The sequence below is a fragment of the Pleuronectes platessa genome, chromosome 23, assembly GCF_947347685.1.
Source record: "Pleuronectes platessa chromosome 23, fPlePla1.1, whole genome shotgun sequence".
In the NCBI taxonomy this organism is placed as follows: domain Eukaryota; kingdom Metazoa; phylum Chordata; class Actinopteri; order Pleuronectiformes; family Pleuronectidae; genus Pleuronectes; species Pleuronectes platessa.
Genome location: NC_070648.1, coordinates 9,679,359 through 9,699,879, shown reverse-complemented (window position 1 = coordinate 9,699,879; position 20,521 = coordinate 9,679,359). Strand labels below are relative to the sequence as shown.

Below are 20,521 nucleotides of genomic sequence, written 5' to 3'. Positions count from 1 at the left end.
AATCTGATGTTACAGCCTACAGTTCAGTCGATGTATATATCATTTTAAGCCGTGCAGGCGGAGCTACCGTTTGTTCGCCGCGCGCAGACTAAACCTGCAGGGACAGTCTGAGCAGCAAAACGAGCTACACACACACACATCATTGTTTGATAAATATAATCTTTTGCTTTTTATTTTATTAAGCAGTCAGATATTGTGATGTTTCATTTCGAGCGTTGAAGCCTGAAAAAGATGCACAAAAAATATTCTATTTGTTTAACGACTGGTTTAGAGTCATTAAACTATTCTAAAACTATAAAGTAATCATTGTTGTTCGGTTGTTTGTTTGAAGCAATATGGCATAACAGTGGTGTCATGCTAATGCTTTACTGTATGGAAAATTGTTCATTAGCACACAAGCACAGACACGCACAGATGTTATGTGACATGTTTTTCATGTTTCTGACCACTAGCATGTCAAATCGAGTCTTTGCATAATGTGCTGGAAACCGAACACACAGTACATTTAGAAAACACACAAGTCATAAATCATAGCCATAAATGGACAAAGATCCTTATTTTCTATTTGTAGAAGATGAGATGAAAGGTTTTATTCAACTACACATATTTTTTGATAAATCATACAATTATTTATTATTTGGTGTTCTTATTTAATTGTTTTTTTTCCTCCAGTATAAATAATTGGAAATATATTTCATTAAACATTGAGTTTAAAATGCTTGTTGAAATGTAACCGAGCTTATGTTCAATCAGAAAAAAGATTTGGCTTTTATGTAAACAATAAATGTTATTTATATTGCACCTTTCGAAACATAGTTACAAGGTGCTTTGCAAGTTAAGAATGAAAAGTATTGAAGGCAAAAAATCAAACTAGGAAACAGTCCAAAGCAATTTGAAGACCAAACAGTACTTAAGAATAAATACAAAAAGATTACAGATTTAGATCATTTAAATGATTTAAACATTTAACCCACTATTACAACCCAGCCCCTTTTCCAATTGCAATTAAGTGGTATCTTAATTAATTAAGTCCTAATTGGAGACTCTAAATTGAGAATGTGGGTGTGACTGGTTGTCTCAGAATTTCGACCATGTGATTCGCTGGCGACCAGACTAGGTTGTACTATGCCTCTCTGGTATTGGCTCAAGCTCCCCTTTTTGTCTATTAACCATAAGTAACACATATTGAATATCTGTATCCAACAGATTTACAATATGTTTAGACCACAAACAATCTTTTATCTCTTGATTGCATAAAACTGATATACGAGTGCAGGTCAAGAATGCAAACATTTTGATGTTGTAATTTCGGTTCTGTGACCTTCATAGGACCTTCTGTGTTTCCTGGCCTGTGTCTCAGGCGAGTCGTGATTTCATGAACGGCAGCCTGCCCAGTCTGTGCAGGTAGAGCAGCGGCTGCAGGTAACTACAGCTGGCTGCAGCAGCCAGAGCCATGGCCTGATACTGACATTTGAGGACACGAGCTGGAACTACTTCGTACAGAGGCAGGCAGACGACGTAGGGGAGGTAGTTCAGCATGAGGACAGCCTGGATGGTGACGACAGTGGTGAAGGCCTTCTTCTTCTGGGAATTCATGTCTCCTTTCCCACTCGGATCGCTTTTTCTCCCAACTTCCCTCGCCTTTACTTCTTTCTCTCTACTCTTTTCTTGTTTTTCGGCATTTCTCTTCTCTGCCCCTTTGTTGCCCTCTGCCATTTCTCTGTCCCCCGGAGGAGGCCTCTTCAGAGTTCGGAGAATGCACACGCTGCAGAAGGTGCCTATAACCAGAACAGGGAGGAACCCCACGCAAACTGCTTTGCCGGAGGGCTCAAGAAGAATAGCTGAAGCCATCAGGATGAAAATACACCACGAGGCGCCCAAACACCCCCACCTGTAGTTGGCTGCTTTGAACCTGGAAGACAAGTGGAGGAGAGCAAATTGATTTGTTCTCTCAAACTTGAAGGTTTAGTCTCTCAAACCTCCTGTCAAGTCTCATGTGCTCACCTACCTCTGTCGGTAGGTAAGTAGGGAAAGATGGGGATAGGTAAGGAGGTATGGAGGTAGGTGGGGGGTGAGAAGGGATGGGGTAAGGAGAGGGAGGTAAGGATGTATGGAGTTATGGAGCAGTGGAGGAAAAGAAGGATGGAGGCAGGTAAGGAGGGATGGAGATAAGGAGAGTGAGAGGCAAGGAGGGGTTGAAGAATTGAGGAGGTAGGGAAAGTTGTAGGGAGGTAAGGGGGAATGGATCTGGGGTGTAAGGGAGGCTGATAGTTAGACCGACAGACAGATTAGATCCTGAAAGAAATTCAGATTCAGGCCCCAGTCTGCAGCTCTGGTTTGTGCTGCACAGTAACAGGAGGGTCTACTCTTCTCCTTGTTTAAGGACATTTAATGTGTGTGTGTTTTTTACCGTAGATAGTCGAGGGGTCGCACCACAGCCATGTACCTCTCCACGCACACCATACAGAGGAGCGCCGGCTTCAAGCCCAGCACCATGGAGTTCATCACGGGGATCCAAAAAGACACGCTCCTCCACAGGAAGTGATTGATTAAGAAAACAGGCATGACCAGGTGGAAGGAAAACTGGGCGAAGGCCAGGTTGAGGGGGAAGAAGTCTGCCGGCAGGACACTGCACCCCTTTGACCTTTAGATTCAAAATCAATAATAATCCCAGCAGAATGACGCATTTAATAAACATAACAACAGAGCACATCTTTCGATCTATCTATCTATCTATCTATCTATCTATCTATCTATCTATCTATCGGCCATTTAATTGAGGCTGCATTATGAGATACAGTTGCTGTTGGTTACATGAAACTACAATGTGCATAATCACCTTTTCCTGAGGATGTGACAGATGAGCCAGAAGTTCGACGGGGCGCCGACAATAAATTCAAAGACGTAGGTGGTGAGGAGGATGAGGAACCCTGCCGAAGCTCCTCCTGATTCATCGTGATGAGGGTCGCACTCCTCCCAGTAATACACTGAAGTTGATGAGGAGGAGTTCAGACTGGAGTCGGTCATACTGCAGGCGAAGAGCGAAGGCTGGGGGAAGAGATGAGAGACAAAAGAATGAAAAGAAAGACATCAGCTGCTGTTATGAAATCTACTTCAGATTATATATAACCTGCAAGATTTTGAAAACTTTACATAATTCCTTCGTTTCTTAACAACAGTATTATATGCTGAAAATGTATCCCTAAATCAGGAATCTGCAGTAAAGCAGCTGTAACGAACCTGTCAGTTGTTGGTGTCCTGAGAGATTGTTTGGAAATGAGGCTGCCCTCAGAAACACTTAGCATGACAGGCGTTGTATAGATTTGCATGGAAATCAGCAGCATGTATGTGGGGATCAGACTGGACAGTGACAGATGTGTCCTCTGGTGTTCAAGTCAAAGTGACAGCGGCAGAATATCTGCACACACAGCTGTTTCTGACACTCTCACTTGAACACCAGGTCACTTACACTGACAAGTAAGTAAAATAGACATAGATCTTATTTATTTATCTATTTACTGCTTTTATTGTTGATCAATTGGTATGTCTGCACAGACACGGAGGACCCCCCTCACATTTCACTACATATTTTGCCTTGAATCTCTGTGCCTGTGACGACTAAAGATTCCATCTTTACATCTTTAAATTCGTCTTAAAGCAGTTTACCTAATTGTTGTTTGTTGTTTACAATAAATGTAGACTGACTTCATTGTCAAAACGTATATTATTATTATTATTATTATTATTATTATTATTATTCCTTGTGTGGCAACCTTTAAGAACAAGTGAAACTGATTTATACAGCAGGTATCTGAAAAAAAAATGAATAAAAATGACCCAATTGAAGAAAACATGGTAAAATAGTAAAATATATTGTTTTCTAACCTCATATCAAAGTGACAACAGGTGTTCTTGGACGCAGTTTATGTGACGTCACGCAGTGCCGCTGTGGGCAGGCCTCTGATTGGTTTAAAACATGACTGTTACAGCCCGCAGTTCACTCGATGTATATATCAGTACAAGCCGTGCGGGTGGAGCTACCGTTTGTTCGCCGTTCGCCGCTTATTCGACAGCGCAGACTCCACCTGCAGGAACAGTCTGAGCGTCAAAACGAGCGTACACTGCTCGTCACCCGGGACTCGCGCGGAGTTTAGAAAGTGTACACACGGCGGTGGCGGGAGACGTTTCCACGGAGCAGGACAGAGAGGAAATTGCGGGTTTTTATCGTTAAAACAGCGGCAGAATAAAGCGGAGGAGTAAAAGACGCTTTAACAGGAGGAGCTGCTGCTAGAGGGAGACGTAGAAGATGGACGAATTCGGAGTTTACGCGGTTTTCGGAGTGAACGGTCCGCCTCAAAGGCTGCTGAGGTAACGACTTTAGCTTCTAAAAATTAAGCTAGCTGCTCTACTTGGTTCCGCAGACGCATTGTTAGATAGCATTAGCTTTGTTAAATAACCTGTTGTTTCTCATTTGCTATTCTCTTTAAATTAGCCGTATTTATAGTGGGGTAGCTTCTCCTTTAGTATCGCATAGCACGTGCCATTAAATAAGTTTACATGTCAAGCCGCGTTTATGCCATAATGAGTGACCAATAATCTGCTGTTGATTTTCTCTTCTGTGTGTCAGTGCCAGTGGGTCGTGCAGGGTGTGCGCTGCAGTTCCGCCAAGTGTCCATCAGGTGGTGCTGTTCAGCAGCGGGCCCTGGGGGGAGAGGGTGGGCGTGAACGTGGAGCTGAACGACGCAGATCGTTTCCCCATCACCATGGGTAAACTGACCCCTTACAACAGGTAGAGCTCACACCCCCCCTTCCTTGGTTGATAGCACTGTATAAACCTCTGAAGTTACCGAAATTACTGTATATTTTTTGCAAAGATTGATTAACACGCTAGACGGATAGATAGATACTTTATTGACATGTAGGCCCTCAGCAGGACACAAAACAGTCAAACCCATGAGCATAAGAATAATTAAAGGTCAAAATGAGTCAAGAATAAGGTCACTGCAGTGAGATGAAAGTCCAGGCACCAGAACTACTACAAATTAAAAAAAGGTTACTAGAGCGAATAAAAACATCAGCTACAAAGAAGGCAACAGTTAAGCATCTAATTACCTTTTGACAGATGATTTTATGACCATCCTTTAAGCTGTGTATTGTATACATTTACAAATGGTTTATTAATTTTCACATATTTAATTTGACTTTTCCATTTATTTGTCTGTCATGTTTCGAAGTTACCCCACTGTCTGATCGTTTGTTTGACTGCATGGATCTTTTGCTTTTTACTTGTCAAGTTGTGTGTCATCTACGATTTGGTCAATAAAGAGTTCTATAAAAGATAGAACAGGTAGGGAGACTTGAAACTGTCTTTTACACCCTGACTGTGACCATGACACTTTATTTCTGTAATAAGAGATGAATGTGCCATACGCCTTCTATGTGCTGCCCAATGGAGCTAATGAATATTCAGATTCATTAGTGACCTTTAAGTGATCTCTGTATCTGATCTGCTCCAGGTGTCTGTCGTGGGAGCAGAGGGAAGAGGAGACATGGACAGACAGCGTCACCCTGAACATCTCTCTGGAGGGAGGAAACTTGGTAAATATCTCGGCCAAGGCCCAACGGTCCCTTTGATATAAATAAATAACCCATAGCTAAGATCAAGTTATGTTCCTCAGCTAGATATTGGTGTTGGTTACTGGTTTCTGGCGCTATTTGTTTCCATGCAGCAGCTGAAATAAAGCCCACACCCCTATTTAAATTCAGTAGATTTGTTTGGATCTGCATAAACTTACCCACACTCATCAATATCATCCGCTTAATTATGTCGGAAATATAAGATTCACACTATCACCCACAATGTTACAGAAAGTGAAAAACAATTCTTGGATCATTCCAGCCCATAGCCAAGCCATGGGAAACTTTAAATACTAAACTGTAGAAGTCTATTTAAGGCTTATTTCATTGACAGATGCACAGGTTAATGTACATGTTTTGTACATTTATTTTTCTCAGACAAAAGCAGACTGGTCAGAACCAGAACTCATCCTGGCTGTGAAAGAATACACACCAAAGGTAAGATGATAAAGACCTGCAGTTATTTAAGGGGAATTAAGCCATTCAGCCACATATCATTTCCCTCAACACCATCCCAGAATGGCGCAGAACTTCATCATATCTCAAACACACCCAGATAGCTGTTAAGTGACTGAATACTGTTCTGTCTCAGGAAACCACAGCTCCCCTCGCAGCCCGAGAGCTCAACGGCAAACGGAAAAGAGGATGCATGGCAGAGGAAGACAGCAATAAGAGTAAGGTGGTGGAGAGGGTACAGGAGGAGGAGAATGTGTGTCCAAACGGTGCCACGGAGAAGACGACACCGGTACGAAAAGCCAGAGGGCAGAGCAAAGGGGGGCAGAAGCTGTTCAGCTGTGGAGGAGAAGTAGCAAAGACGAAGGTGGCAGGTGGGTACATGAGGTGACAGATGTGTGGAAAAGAATGTGACCATAAATATATATATATATATGTGTGTCTGTGTATGTTTTGCTAGAAACAGTAAACAGTTTCTAATGATAATTAGTCCTAAAGCCACCCCAGTGTGGAGGAGTGAATCATTTCTTTTATCAACTCTCCTGTCTGCAGCGAATGTAGCGGGAGAGGCGCAGGGGATTGTGGGTAGGACGCCTCCTCAGAGCGCAGCCAGGACGAAGAGTAGGCAGGCCAAGACTCCCACACAGACTGGTGAGTTTAATATTACACTCCATTTCATCTTTGCTTTTTTGTCATATTTGTTCACTCTTTAGTCCCTCAGTCGGTAATTTTTAAGCACATCGCCCACTCGAGTTCACAGATTGATGTTTTCAGCTCGTCTCTCTCTGGGGGTGAAAAGTATAAAGTACACAGACTTGGATGTGTGACCATACACAGGCCACGGCCCATCCAGTGGTTGTAACTAACTGGGTAGAATAAAGAGGAATAGATTCAACATTTGTGCCTATTTGCTTTCTTGCTTACAGTTAGATGAGAAGCCCGAGGGCACATCACACATAATGAGAATGTAGCTTTGTATTGGAGACTTTTAACGCTTGAAATGACAAATCTCTGGTTCTTGTGCAGCCGCCGTGCTAGTGGCCCCGTCAGGCAGATGGGGCCAGACTCTGTGTCCCATCGACACTCAGACAGCAATCCTGATTGGAGGACAGGGAGCCAGGATGCAGTTCTGCAAAGATCCCATGTGGAAGCTCTGCACAGGTCAGTTTCTTCAGAACTCCTGTTGAAGGATAATCAAGTTTCCCGTCCATCCTTGTCACATTCTATACTCTCTGTCCCACAGAGGACTTGTCCTGGGTGGCAGCAGAGACTCTGGCCGAGGGTCCGACCCCTGAGGCCCGGAGTGGCCACACAGCTGTCTACGACCCCGACTCAAAGCGGATCTTTGTGTTTGGAGGCTCTAAAAACAAGAAATGGTTTAACGATGTTCACATCCTGGACACCCAGAGCTGGAAGTGGACTATGGTCGAGGTGAGTGTGTGTTGACCTAGATTTGATTGATTCGTATATTGATAACATTAATTCCTCCTCTCGTTCTTCACCATCTCTTCCTCTCCTCTCCTTCAGGCTCAGGGTAAGGTTCCCCCTCTGGCCTACCACAGCTGCAGTATGTTTCGGGGTGAACTCTTTGTGCTGGGCGGGGTGTTTCCTTGTCCAAACCCGGAGCCCGACGGCTGCAGTGACTCCCTGTACATCTTTGATCCCAACCTCTCCATCTGGTACCAGCCCATAGTGACAGGCGACAAACCCTCCCCTCGCTCAGGGTAAGATTTGTGGATCCACATATCATTGCAGCATTTTTGGCTGACTTTCTTCGTTTCAATCACACATTTTCTTTATTGTTTTTCCTGTCAGACACTCTGCGTGTGTTATGCAGGAGAGGAAGATCTATGTGTTTGGTGGATGGGACACTCCTGTGTGCTACAATGACATGTATATGTTGGACCTTGGTAAGACACACACACCCATATGCACACATACAAGTTCATAAAGGAGACTCCTAGTTTCATGCACATCTGATGTATCCATCCACACATACAAAAAAGGAGCATGCATTGGGACACGGGTGTAAATATAGTGTGTAAAATCAGTGTGAGCATGATTAAATTAAATATCTTGTTGTGTTTTCTAAGGTCTGATGGAGTTTTCTAAGGTGAAAACAACTGGAAAAGCCCCTTCTCCTCGCAGGTATACAACCTAACACACAAACATTGTACATCTAGTTGTAGCTAGGCCCGGGTATTGAACACCGTTATGTGTTCAATTGCTAAATAATCAGATTTCTCTTAAATATTCAGAAAATAATGTATTAATTGAAGTTTTGGTATCGTTTCTAAAAAGTATTAGATCTGCACTACTTTAAAACAATACCAAGTCCTTGATGCAGCACTTTTTGTTACTTAGAATTAACTTGTGTGTGTGTGTGTGTTCCAGCTGGCATGGCAGTGCTGTGCTTTCAGACACAAAGTTTCTGATCCACGGAGGATACAACGGAAACAACGCTCTCAGTGACACCTTCATCTTCGATATAGGTGAGCTGCATCCCACAGTTACTCCCACACACGCAGGTTCCAGGAAGACTGCTCTGAGACTTTTTGTCGTCTGAAGCTTGTCAAAGGAAAATCTGAAAATTATAGTTCCAGATTCTGATTTGTTCAAATCGATTATTGGATGTAAACAAGGCGCTGGTTAAGTAGTAACACCACAACTAGCAAGAGCTCAAGGTGGCTGCAGTGACAGCCTGGGAGAACATCACCACTCAAGATACAAAGTGTGTCTGTTGGTCAAAGACTTCTGGGAGTCATTGACTGAAAAAGGATTTAACAAACTCATAATAAATATGATTTTGACATGTATATCTGTCCAGTTACCTTTGAACCTTTAAATTTGCATTGTGTGTTTTTAAAGGGCTTTATCTTGCTATGTTCATTTCTACATTGACCTACTCAAATTAAAGCTGAGACTAATATCCATTTTTCAACCCTGTTGTTGGTTGGTTTGTATGATTGTAAGCAAGATTACCCCAAAAAAACTAAGGCACAGATTATTACCACAAATCTCGGTGGAACTTGCGTATGTTGAACTATTCCTTTAAACACTGGGTCTATTATGCATCAATATTGTGGCATATAGGAAGGTGTCATGTAAACAAGTATTACTACAAAAAACTCATACCAATGACTCCCCCTGTGACACGATGACTTTTACTTTAATGGAGCGGTGGTGTTTTGTGTTTCAGACACCAACAGCTGGACAGAGGTGACGCTCCCTCAAATGTCCGTCCCCAGGGCGGGGCACTCCCTCATCACCATGGATACAGCCAGCCGCTTCTCAGAGGAGGACAAAGACATGGACGTGGGCATCGTCGGCAGAACTCTGCTGGTGTTTGGAGGCGGAGACAACGAGGGCCACTTCTTCTCCGACCTGTCGACCGTTGCCGTGGAGGAACTGCTTGGTGCTGTTTAAAGAGAGCAAGTCAGGGGTGAATCCTGGCTCCCTGACTGGATGTGAAGCTATTTCAACAACCCCCCCCTCCCCCCAACTACCCTTTATAATTTATATTCCCATTGTTGGTCTTTTTCTTCTTTTGTTGAATGATCCCTTTCTTCTGTCCGTTTTTAAAGAGGATTTAGTGTTGGGCATTTCTTTTAATACAGATCTCAAAAGATACTGTGTTTCAATATAAATACTTACAAAAATTACTCATTTAATGAGAAACATGATTAAGACATTTTCTACCTTTTTTAAAAACTAAATTTAAAGAGTGATATTTTTATGATAGGAACATTGATCTTTGTTTAAACTTAACCTGTTTCAGATCAAGGATTGTTTCCCCATTTGTTTGTACATAGTTAAGGCTTCTTGAGTTCTTCAGGTAAAATAAATGTATATTTTATTTTCTTATTTTTCTTTTTTTCACGAGACTTTCACTTGTCCCCATCATTTGGAATATGTTGCCTCCGCAATGCTGCAAGTTCATAAACTGTATTTTATTATTTTCACCATCATCGAGCTGTTGCGTGTGATTTAATAACTATCACCACTCGTTTATCGTAATAAAACGTTGAATTTCTACAATGTCACTTTCATGCATCCTGTTATTCTGGACATTAACATCCCTAAAAAGAAAATGAGTGGAGAGAAGGTTAAACCTACTTACACTTAGTACATAACAAACATAGTACAAACTGTGAGAAACAGTACCTAACCAATAAGATGAGGTTTGACACTTTAAACACAAAGACGTGTTATTAACATCCCTGTTGACCCAGTGACACAACACAAACAGGAGCTAATGTCAGACATTTCCATTAAAGATCAGTTGAGCTTGAGGGGGATTACCTTTGTAAACACTGGATACCTACTAATGGCGTCATGAACGTGGCCATTTTTTAACTTGAGTATTTTTATCGGATTATTCAGTACAGACCGCCTTGTGTTTGATGCTAGGACATTTACACAGGTCAGTAAATTCATACCTTCTGTGTATACAAGTTTTCTTAGCTCGTCCCGGCTCTCGGGACTAAATAGGCCATTGACATTGTGTTCACCTACACTGTGACAGAGGCCTTTTCTATCAGCTGCTGTATTTCACCAAAACAATCAAGAATCAAAATCAGAAAATAAGTAATTATTTTATTTTGTTTCTATGGGGTTGGTAAGGAGGGAGGGTGGTAAGTAAGGTGTTAAAGAGGAAGGAAGGAAGGTAGGTGGGTAAGCAAGGAGGGAAGAGGGAGAGAGGGAGGTAGGTAAGGAGTTCAAGAGGGTGGAAAGAAACAAAGGGGTATGTAAGGAGGGAGGGTGGTAGGTAAGGAGTTAGCAGGAACAAGATAGGGAGGGAGGGGAGGTAGCTGGAGGGATAGATAGATGGATAGGCATCCAGCAGATGGCGACACTTCAGCACATTTCATACACTGGTTCACATGTACACTTATGATATTTTTAATACATTTTCCCAAATAAAAAGTGCAGTTGAGTGCACAGTGTGTGTGACGTGCGTTCTCCTGTGATCCACCATAAAACTGGACCGGCTCCAACACACTGAGTGAAGGGAAAGAGGCTGATAGATAAGTCCTGATAAAGTCTCTCATAGAAGAATGATCGTGACCACACTGTTACCGACAGAGGTGTTTGTGTCCTGTTATGCTGCATGTGGAGCACACTCCCTCCATCATCAGGGGGAAGTTTTTCCCTTGATTCATCGGGAAATCCTGCCAGTTGGATTCTCTCCCACTCTCCGACTAACGAGTCTCTCGTACCCCTTCATTTCCTGATTTCTTTTTTTTCCCTCTTTTTTATTTTTCTCTCCCCCAACATCCTTGCATTGTGTAAACGGTGAATATCTGGTATTGTGAGCGGTCTCTGCAGACCTCCTGACTGACAAGAGTTCAGACATCCCCACTTCCAGCAGAAGCAGCAGCAGCCATATTTTCTTTGTCAGCCCATGGCTGTTGCTAAGTAACTTGAAAATGTCTATGCCAGCTGTCAGCATCTCACAGTCACACGTATGGATAGCATGGGTACCTATTTACAAGTGATGCTTTATCATTACAGCTATGGTGTCAAAACATAATTCAGCATCCATTTTAACGAGCCCCTCTGAAAGAACACAGCTCTGGCGTCCCCTGGGATGTTGGCTCTCTCCACCTGTTGGCCCCTGGAATCACTATTCACCATTCGTTCAACTACCAACAGCAATTCCACACAAGTATATATTTCAATGGGCATGTTGGCATTGGGTTAGTTACATGTAACATCAGTCAAATTTCCTCATCTTTTTAAATTATTATTAGAAGCATCAATTAAGTTATTTTTGCACCCAAGGGTAACATTCTGGCAACAGGGTCTTTGAATTTCACATTGTGCTAGAAAAAGGAACAATAATACGAGGGGCTTCACAACTGAAAACAAATTATTAAAACACAGAAGGAAGTACATAAATAGTTATGATTAATAATAGAGATATAAGCCCAACAATAGCCTAGGAACATGCATTCTGAAGAAAAGCATTTTTTTACCTAATGGTTGATTTATTAGGGCCCTCTGTACAAACGGTGGCCCCATGATGGCCCCGATTTAGTAGAATTCTAGATCTGCCACTGGAAAGACCCCTCTGTAAGACAGGGCAACAAGTTGTAGTACTTAATAATGACCCAGATGACATTGTACTTTGATTGTATAATAAAAAGCGTGTGCAAGTGAATTCAGAGGCTGTTGAGGGCGCCTGAGGGTTTACCTTCAGGAGTCTCAGGGGTCCCATAGCAATATGTTTTAGTTGAGGGTGAGTCATGTGGGAATTATGCGCAGACCAATGAAATCCAGGCGATTGACGGTGTGAACACCGAAACCTCTGGTGACGCTGCACCTGCCAAACCTGGAAGTCACCTCGGGGCTCGGAGAAAACAGTCGAGTGGAGCCGAATACGGACGAACCCTCCCTCTCTCCCTCCTCCTTCAGTCGTGGTGCAAGCAGCCATGTTGCCGCGAGCTTGTTCCGGTATCAGGGCAGGATCGTGCGCATAGTCTGCATTCGGGCGCAGCTCCTCGCCTCTCTCCCCCTGTCGCCCGTGGCAGGCACACACACACACACACCTCCAACCAAGAAGACCCCCCGTCTACAGATCATGGATTTTACAACCTGATGATCCTCCTTTCAGTCGCCTGATCGTGGGGAATAACAGCAGCAGTCCGCGGTTACCGACAGGACGAGCTGGTGTATCGCCACACTGCAGTGCAGCAGCGGCGAGCGACCTTATTCCAATCACGCCACAGGAGGAAGAGCGCCGGTGATTTCCGTGGATTTTGAGTTTCGTGGGCAGCTCTGTGGCGAGTCACCGCCGCCGCGTCCGCCGGAGGATAAGCTAACTAGCTAGCTCCGCCTCGGAAGAAACACAGAATTAGCTAGCTACATGGGCTAATATCGGCCAAGCAGTTAGCTAGCGCAACACATTAATTCGTGTTTCTCCTCTGCCATGTGACCACTCTACACAGCGCTGCTTTTATTTTTTTGCCCGGATACCCTAAACTTGGATATCGAACTGGGAACATTTCCACTTGTTTCGTGTGACTTGGGAAGGTCGAGACCTCGCCGGGAATAACTTTGGCCTGAAAGTTTGTGGAGCCCAGATCTGAAAGGAAACATCTCAGCCGCTAAAAAAAGACAAATATAGACGTCGAGACTGCGTCTATGAAAACGACGTTGGATTTACGTTTGCTGTAGACTTTGGCGACAGCCCCAACTTCCTCAGACGTTAGTTAGCAGCCATACTTAGCATTTTAGCAGCCTAATTGAACCTTGTCTTGTGCAGTGCAACCGTTGCCCAACTTTTCTTCAAGCTAGCCCAAGTAGCTAGCTGCCGAAAACGTCACAGCATCAGGTTGTTGGCTCGCTAGCCACCGTCGACGCTGTCAAATGCTAAGTGGAAACTGAATGTTTTCACACCGGGGCCGAAGCTGAAAAGAAGACACTTGCTCTCCCTTTTCCCCGTTTTGTGCTTGTTGACAAACATGGGACGTGCAGTTGCTGCTAGCTAGTTTCTAGCTAGTTGGCTAACTCGGCTAGCCGCTGATGTGGGATCCAACTTGTTGATTCACGGGTGAATTGTCGTGCTGCTAGCTGGCTAGCACTGGACATCTTTTCGGAATTTACCTCCACCACCAGCTACCCACGTTTTAAATGCACAATAGACACTGAAGAATCGATCTTGTGTCACTGGTCCCTTTCCTCCTTTTTTGGCAACCCCCAAGTCTTTCAAAAATGTCAACAAGGGCACCACTGGTGCAAGTGATTGAAAATTCAACCGGGCAGGTAAGATCTCCGTTCAAGATCACTCTCCCAAACAATGTTAAAGTTGATATTGTCCCATCAACACACCCGAATGGGACATTCTCATCTGCTTTCGATGGAGGCCTTGTTTGGCGTCTCTTTGCCTTTTCTCTGTCTCCGTTGTCTTTGCCACACAGCAGTGATTCACCAGCTTGCCTACGCACTCACACTGGGTTTCCCACTCCTTGCAGTATATGAGATCAAATTTAGGCTCTTGTTTAGTCTGTGTGTTGGGGCATGTCCTCGCGCTTGACTTATCATCGATGAGACCTGTTGCATTAGGGTCAACCCTGTCAGCCAGTTCCAGGTGATTGGAGACAGTGGAGAAGCCTGGCACCTACATATTTGCCTGAAGCATCATTAACTTACAAAAAAACTGTGTGACGTGGGCATAATGTACCTTTAACCTTAAAAACATTGATAATCCATTGTTAAAAGACAAGCTGGAGACCTTACAATTCATGTAATATATTTTAGTATTTAATTGCATGGTTATATAGTGCAGGCATGGACTTGTGGTGGGGCTCTCCTGAAAGAGAAAGTTGATATATTGTGTTTGTGCTGGACTGTCTTGGCATAGGAACCATAAAACAAGAAAAGTTATTTTTGCTAAGAAGTAGTATTGCTGGATATGTGATCATAGAAAACGGGCGTCCAAAGTTCAAGATGCTAATGCAAACTTATGGTGTAGTGATCCAGAGCACTACAGCAGATGTTGACTTAAAAGTATAGGTTTTATTACAATCGACATCCTGATGGTAGGTTGGAATGTGTCTTTCATATGGGTCCATTTGGGGTATTAACAGCAAGCAACACACAACCTCCTTTGCCCTAGAACTACTGAACTTAAGTAAGAGTCTTTGTTTCATGTTTCCACTCAGTTGGGTACTGAAATGCTTTGGTAGCATGTTTTAAGCTTAAAAGAAACCCCTTGGAAATCATTAAGTGAAGGCTGAAACAAAGCCTCTTCTTTTAAGAATACAGAATCTGTCTCAACCTTGTCGACAGTTTCATCTAGAGATGATGATGATGAAAAATTTGTTAGTAACTCTGGTTTTCAAATGGTGATTGAAAAATACAAAACAATAAAAAGAGAGGGTAGTGGAAGGATTTTTTTTATTTTTTGTACCTGTCATAGGAGCTGCACACCTGTCAAACAGTTTTATACGTGGAACATTGAGTTTCAGATGTGTAAAGGGCAGCTGTAAAACCAAACAGACTTCAGATCTGCCTTCACCTGCCAATAGGAAAACGTCTTGATGTCTGAGACTCAAAGGTTCAAAGATTTTGTCTACTGTTGTTTTTTCTGCAAAGGCTGACAGAAGTTGTGTGTTGAAACTGATCTCACTGCATGCAAGTCTGTGTTTGTCCCACGAAGTGGATCACTGCTTCCATTAGAGTGTACAGAATAGGCAAATCTGGCCAGACTGGTACGTAAGTAGGTAGATGCAAGCAAATGAATCTACACACAGTGACGCATACATATTCTGACATGGTTACACCCTTATCTGAAACAGACAAACAATATTGTGTGTTTTTGTAACTGTCACACACACACATTTCAAGTGGTGTTTTAAGGGTTTATTTCCATAGTTTGTGTGTTTGAGACATATTGGTATAATACTCACTCATACAAACACAGGTGGACCTGGCTTTACTTTGGCCACAGCAGCAACACACTTAGTTACAGTCGTACATATCTGGTGGTGTACTTGTAGTGTGCAGCATTTTGAGATTAGCCACATGAAAATGGAAGTGAGATTTTCTGTCACAGTTATACATGCAGGCTCATTAGAGTATAAACCAAAGTGCAGGGTAGTAATCATTAATAACCTTCAAACTGAACTTCCTTGTTGGCCCTCTATGTGCACCCTTTAGGAACGTGCTCTACCAACACAGCTTCATGTGTGTTTTTTTTGCTGTAGTGCTGTTGTTGGCCTGTGTGGGCCTTTCCTCGTCCCACAGCATCCAGAGAGGATTTAGGGGTGAAATAAAGAAGTTTGGGTTCATGGCGAGTCCTTAAGTGGGTTTGTAGGCAAAAGGTTATGGATAGATACGTCCGCACAAACGCAGTCTGTTTTAAAGGCCATGTATAGAAAGCTTTTGGTGTCGGGTCTCAAGATACAGGACAAAATGGCACCGGGCATGAGGATGGACGGAGGGTTGTGGAAAGGCCTCTGTTCCTGTCAGAGAGGGTGTTTATTTTGATCTGATTAGCCAGTGTGGCATTTGGGAGGGAGAAGCTGTTGTATAATATTTGATGTCAAGTTAGCCTAATGCTAACTTCTAATGATTTACTTGACTTAACAAAGCCTCGTTTACACATGACTAGCAAACTAAGTTGTATGTGAATGGGTATAAATGGTTTGTACTGGCCAAGACAGCCTACCATTCTGGTATCCTAATTAGTTGCGGGGTACGTATGTGAAATGGCAGATGCATTGAGTGACTAGGATCTGACATGCTGTCATGTTACACAAGGTTTGGTAATGGCTGTTACCTCAATGAACCTATTTGAATCAGGCACACTATTGGTGTGAAACTAGTATAAGTCACTAGCCTGTACATAATCTAGTGCTAAATATGTCAGAAATTATATTATTTAAAATTATTGCAGCAGATTTATTCGAATGCCGTTTTGGAATACTTAATATCTTCTGCAGTTTGTAATCTGTGTACTTCCCCCAGTCACAATCATTTTATTGTCTAATTTCCTGTTTTACAATGTCCCTGCTCTTATTGGTTTATAGCCACGTTCTCTAAGACAAACTAGTGCAGTTTGAAAGCTGGAGTGCCTCTTCAATTGTTACTTCAATTTCATTGTTTCCGTTGTTTCTCACTAACTGAGCAAGCAGGATTCTAAGGTGTGAGGGATTTAACTATTAATTTCTGCAGGTGAGACATTCCCTCACTGCAGAGGTCATGCAGAGCAAAACAATTTAACTACATTTAGGAATTTATTTATGTTTACACTGACCAAATGTTTATTTATGCAGGGCCCTACATCGCTAAAGGAATTAAATCAAGGATCCAGGATATAAAGCACAAATCACAAGATTTTGTTTATCAAGGCATTAAAGTTAATCGTATCCACCTAAGTTTATCTTCAACAGCACAATCGGCCAGAGTCTTTCAGTTAGGGCAAGGAAAAGTTCTCCAAAATGTTAATCTAAACCTAGTAAGGAAGTTAGATTCCAAGTATACACCGACTGCCACCTACTGAGCACTGTCCTGTTTGTGTTCTACTTTATCAAGCAGGAAAGGTGGAGATGAGTTTTGTGGGATTCCTGTGGAATTACGCATCTATTACTCCTTATTGTAGGGCCCTCAATTACAAATAGTTAATTCATAAAAATGTGGGATAGGTTAACCTATGAACCAATGAAAGGTGATTTATGACTTCTTATTTCATTTTTACACTTTATTCCTGTGTTTCCCTCAATTTCTCCCATTTTTGGAAATCGCTCGGCATAGCCTAATCCCTTGTTCTTTGACTTTTTTAACCGGCATCAGGATTGAAACACAGATGGTTATTGCTAAAGAGCCCATCTAACGAAAAAAAGCAACTATAAACAAAGCCAACACCGAACACGGTTTGGATATTTTCACCTGACACCTTGGGAGTGTGAACGTCTGGCAGAGAATCTCCCAGCTAAATTCTGAGCTGGAAATGTAATACAGATGAGTGGATGTGTGAATGCACTGTCACAGGTATTCTGGCGAAGACGTGTTAAGAAAAAATTATTGTGCCGATGTTCACCTTTTGCCTGTCCTTCATTCATGCTCCCCTTTGTATGAGTCATCGTGTAAGCAATCTATAGCTACGCACGTGCGTGTGCACACGTACACGTTGCTGTTACGCCCAGGAAACCATAAATTATGCCTCTCTCCTTACCAGACCAGTCACTAGGCAGATGAACAGAAAGACAAAGCTAGCCAGGGCCCTAGCAACAGAGAACCTGCCACACACACACACACACACACACACTCACTACAAGTCCCCTCTGTTTTCCCTCACACACTCAGACTTGCAGTTAGCTGTTCAATGGATTTTAATTACATTTTGATTTAGCATGCCATTTATACCTGGTGTTTCAGGGGACACATAAATATAGGACAAGCAGGTGCTACCTCGTTGTTTAACCAACAATGCGGTGAAGTTCAGTGCTTTGTGTGTGTGTGTTGGATTGTCTGAGGGTGCAGGGCAGAACAGGCCTTTCCAGTTGAGCTGAGTGGTAGGTGTGGCAGCTAACTGTAGACCTGCGATTTGAAGGAGTTGACGTCATTCAGGTGAAGGAGGGTTGATTTGTCTCACTGCTTCAATGTAATTTCGCCTTTCTGTTTAGTTGTCTGATTTCAGTCCACTTTCAATACTTTGATTTCTTCCTATGATCCAATGAGGATGCCTTAATATCTATGGAAAGGTCAATAAATACATTTGAGAACCGATCAAATATGCAGGAATAGGTCAACTTCAAACCAAAAGTATTTTGTTATTTTTTATTCTTAAACAAAAAAGCTGGCTATTGAGAAAATACCAAACAGAGTCAAAACATTATATTGGTTAATGTCTAAAATCAAGACAAAACGGAATCAAAATACAAAATTGGTTAATGTCTAAAATCTAAGTAATTGTTTTAAGACAGGTGGCAAACATTCAAATGGCCATTGTTTGTACACTTAGTGTTGCGCCCAAGTTGTAGTAACCTGCTGCCTACCATTCAAGACATATTTCCCAAGGCCAAGACCATCTGTGTCAGAGCTGCTTTGTTGTAGTGATTCTAAGAATACAACTTGATTCACCTACTTCACAATCTCTAAAACAAATCAAGCGTAAAATGCCTGTAGACACCCGACCTGATTCTGAGGCCTTGTTCTCGCTCACTTTACTGCTCTCTTATCCTGCAGGATTAGCTGCATGTATTGGTGGAAACGCTCTGATCACTCCTGAGTCACACTGATTCAGAAATTCAATCACAGTGGCAGAATTAGGTTATTTAAGGTTCAAGTCATGTTGTGTAAGATGGGAATAAACAAGCCAGCATGAACAGGATAAGAACTCACCACCTTTAGTGATCTAATCCTCTAACACACTTTAAAAATAATATTTTCCAATTTATATTTTCGAGATTTGTGTTTTTTGACCTAGTTTTTTAGATTTAGATGTGGTTAAATGGTCCGACAAATGCACATTGCCGTTAATTTACCCTAAACTCTACTATTCCCGGGTTCCCACAGGAAATTGTTTAGCTGAGGTGGAACGCCACTTTGTTATGTATCATGTTGTGATCAGTTAAGTGAGTAAATAACACAAGCTCTAGCCCCAAATCACTAGATATCTGGTATGTGCAATACAAAATATCCCCTTATGACATTGGTTGAGAGTCAGAGTAGTAAGTCAACTATATGGCTGACATGTAATTAACATAGTATATATGTCTTTGGATTATGGGATGAAATCTACGCAGGCACAAGAGAGAACCTTCAAACATAAATATAGGGCTCAGCTGGTCGAACCCAGAGCCTTTTTGCTGCAACTTGACCGCGATCGCTGCTGCACCACTGTGCCGCCTCCAGTAAAAACAACAGAGTGAAAACATTATTCATTGTACTTCAGTATTCAGTAATATCAGTTGAGTAAATCACTGGTATTTTGCATCCACAGAGGTAGTTAGTATTACCTGAATGGGTGATCATTGTTGCACCACTGTTCAGGTCACAGAATGTGATGTAACATAACACTGGTGGTAGACAGGGGCCGAGCAGTCGTCTTCTCAAATGATAAAAAATGCCACTAGTTGAAAAATATTTAAACAAAGGACTTGTTGTTCATCATGTTACTCCTCGCAAAGAATACATTTTGGAGTTCTTTCATTGACTGAAACATTTAAGTGAGTCTGCCTGTTTGTTTACCTCAATATCACACATTTATATTTCCTTTTTTTGCTGATGCCTATAGTGGCAGAGAGTCAAAACAGACTAACTACATGGAGAATGTGAATGAAAGATTTGATAAGGACAAATCCTGGCATTTTACCAACGTGAAACCAGATCCAAAATGGAACCCATCCCTGCTCGCACTCACTGAGCATAGCAGCAGAACAAATGCAAGGAGGCACTGTGCAATGTGTCCAAACTGTGACAGCAACAGAGCAAACAAGAATTAATTTGACACACTTGCATACAGACTAACACACACACGTACACATACCTTGGGAGTCTGGGTAATCCAGTTCAAGGGAACACACACGACACGACATTCACAGCAAACTGTGACCCACTGTGACACCATCTCGCTAAAGTAAGGGGCCTCTCACAGATTTACTTGTGTGTGAAGTGGACTCTTTGCTTAGCTAGTATGCATATGCTAGCTCCGCAGCATACTAGATATTTTCCTATAGAGGTTTAGAAGAGGTGAGAAAGGAGCATGTAAGCAGGAAGTTTACCAAGTTTTGATTTGAAACATTCCGGAGGTCACAAATTTTACCTGACGGAATATGCGAAGTAAAGCTATAGGCATCAAAAGGCGATGTAATGTTGAGCAGTGCAAGAAATGGTTTGACAGATAAAGTAACCACATATAGGCTGAATTTAAATCTTTCAATTCATTATAATTTCCTTATTTGGTCTGTCTTGCTTTTTGTAA

General features: G+C 42.3%; 2 protein-coding genes across 15 annotated transcripts in view; both read left to right on the top strand.

The window, feature by feature from the left end:
* Nucleotides 1-4,062: 4,062 nt before the first annotated feature.
* Nucleotides 4,063-10,128, top strand: krcp (kelch repeat-containing protein). Its single transcript, XM_053415806.1, has 13 exons — nt 4,063-4,368; nt 4,628-4,789; nt 5,517-5,598; nt 6,016-6,075; nt 6,230-6,464; nt 6,643-6,741; nt 7,117-7,251; nt 7,334-7,521; nt 7,618-7,814; nt 7,906-8,000; nt 8,184-8,238; nt 8,485-8,582; nt 9,290-10,128. The coding sequence occupies exons 1-13, from the start codon at nt 4,307-4,309 to the stop codon at nt 9,514-9,516; spliced, it is 1,695 nt and encodes a 564-aa protein (XP_053271781.1). The 5' UTR covers nt 4,063-4,306; the 3' UTR covers nt 9,517-10,128.
* Nucleotides 10,129-12,510: 2,382 nt separating this feature from the next.
* The window catches only part of mark2b (MAP/microtubule affinity-regulating kinase 2b), a 43,814-nt gene continuing 35,803 nt past the window's right edge, over nt 12,511-20,521 (top strand). For 11 of the 14 annotated variants that reach the window (XM_053415804.1, XM_053415795.1, XM_053415799.1 and 8 more), the window contains exon 1: nt 12,511-13,857. In XM_053415804.1, the coding sequence (XP_053271779.1) occupies nt 13,807-13,857 (51 nt within the window). In that variant the 5' untranslated portion in view covers nt 12,511-13,806. The remainder of the gene's footprint in view (nt 13,858-20,521) is intronic. The other 3 variants (XM_053415797.1, XM_053415792.1, XM_053415803.1) reach the window with 2 other exon arrangements.

Coding starts and splice junctions, on each gene's coding strand:
- krcp (XM_053415806.1), top strand. CDS start 4,307: ATGGACGAATTCGGAGTTTACGCGGTTTTCGGAGTGAACGGTCCGCCT. Junction 7,252..7,333: donor CATGTGGAAGCTCTGCACAG/GTCAGTTTCTTC, acceptor TCTGTCCCACAG/AGGACTTGTCCTGGGTGGCA. Junction 7,522..7,617: donor GGAAGTGGACTATGGTCGAG/GTGAGTGTGTGT, acceptor CCTCTCCTTCAG/GCTCAGGGTAAGGTTCCCCC.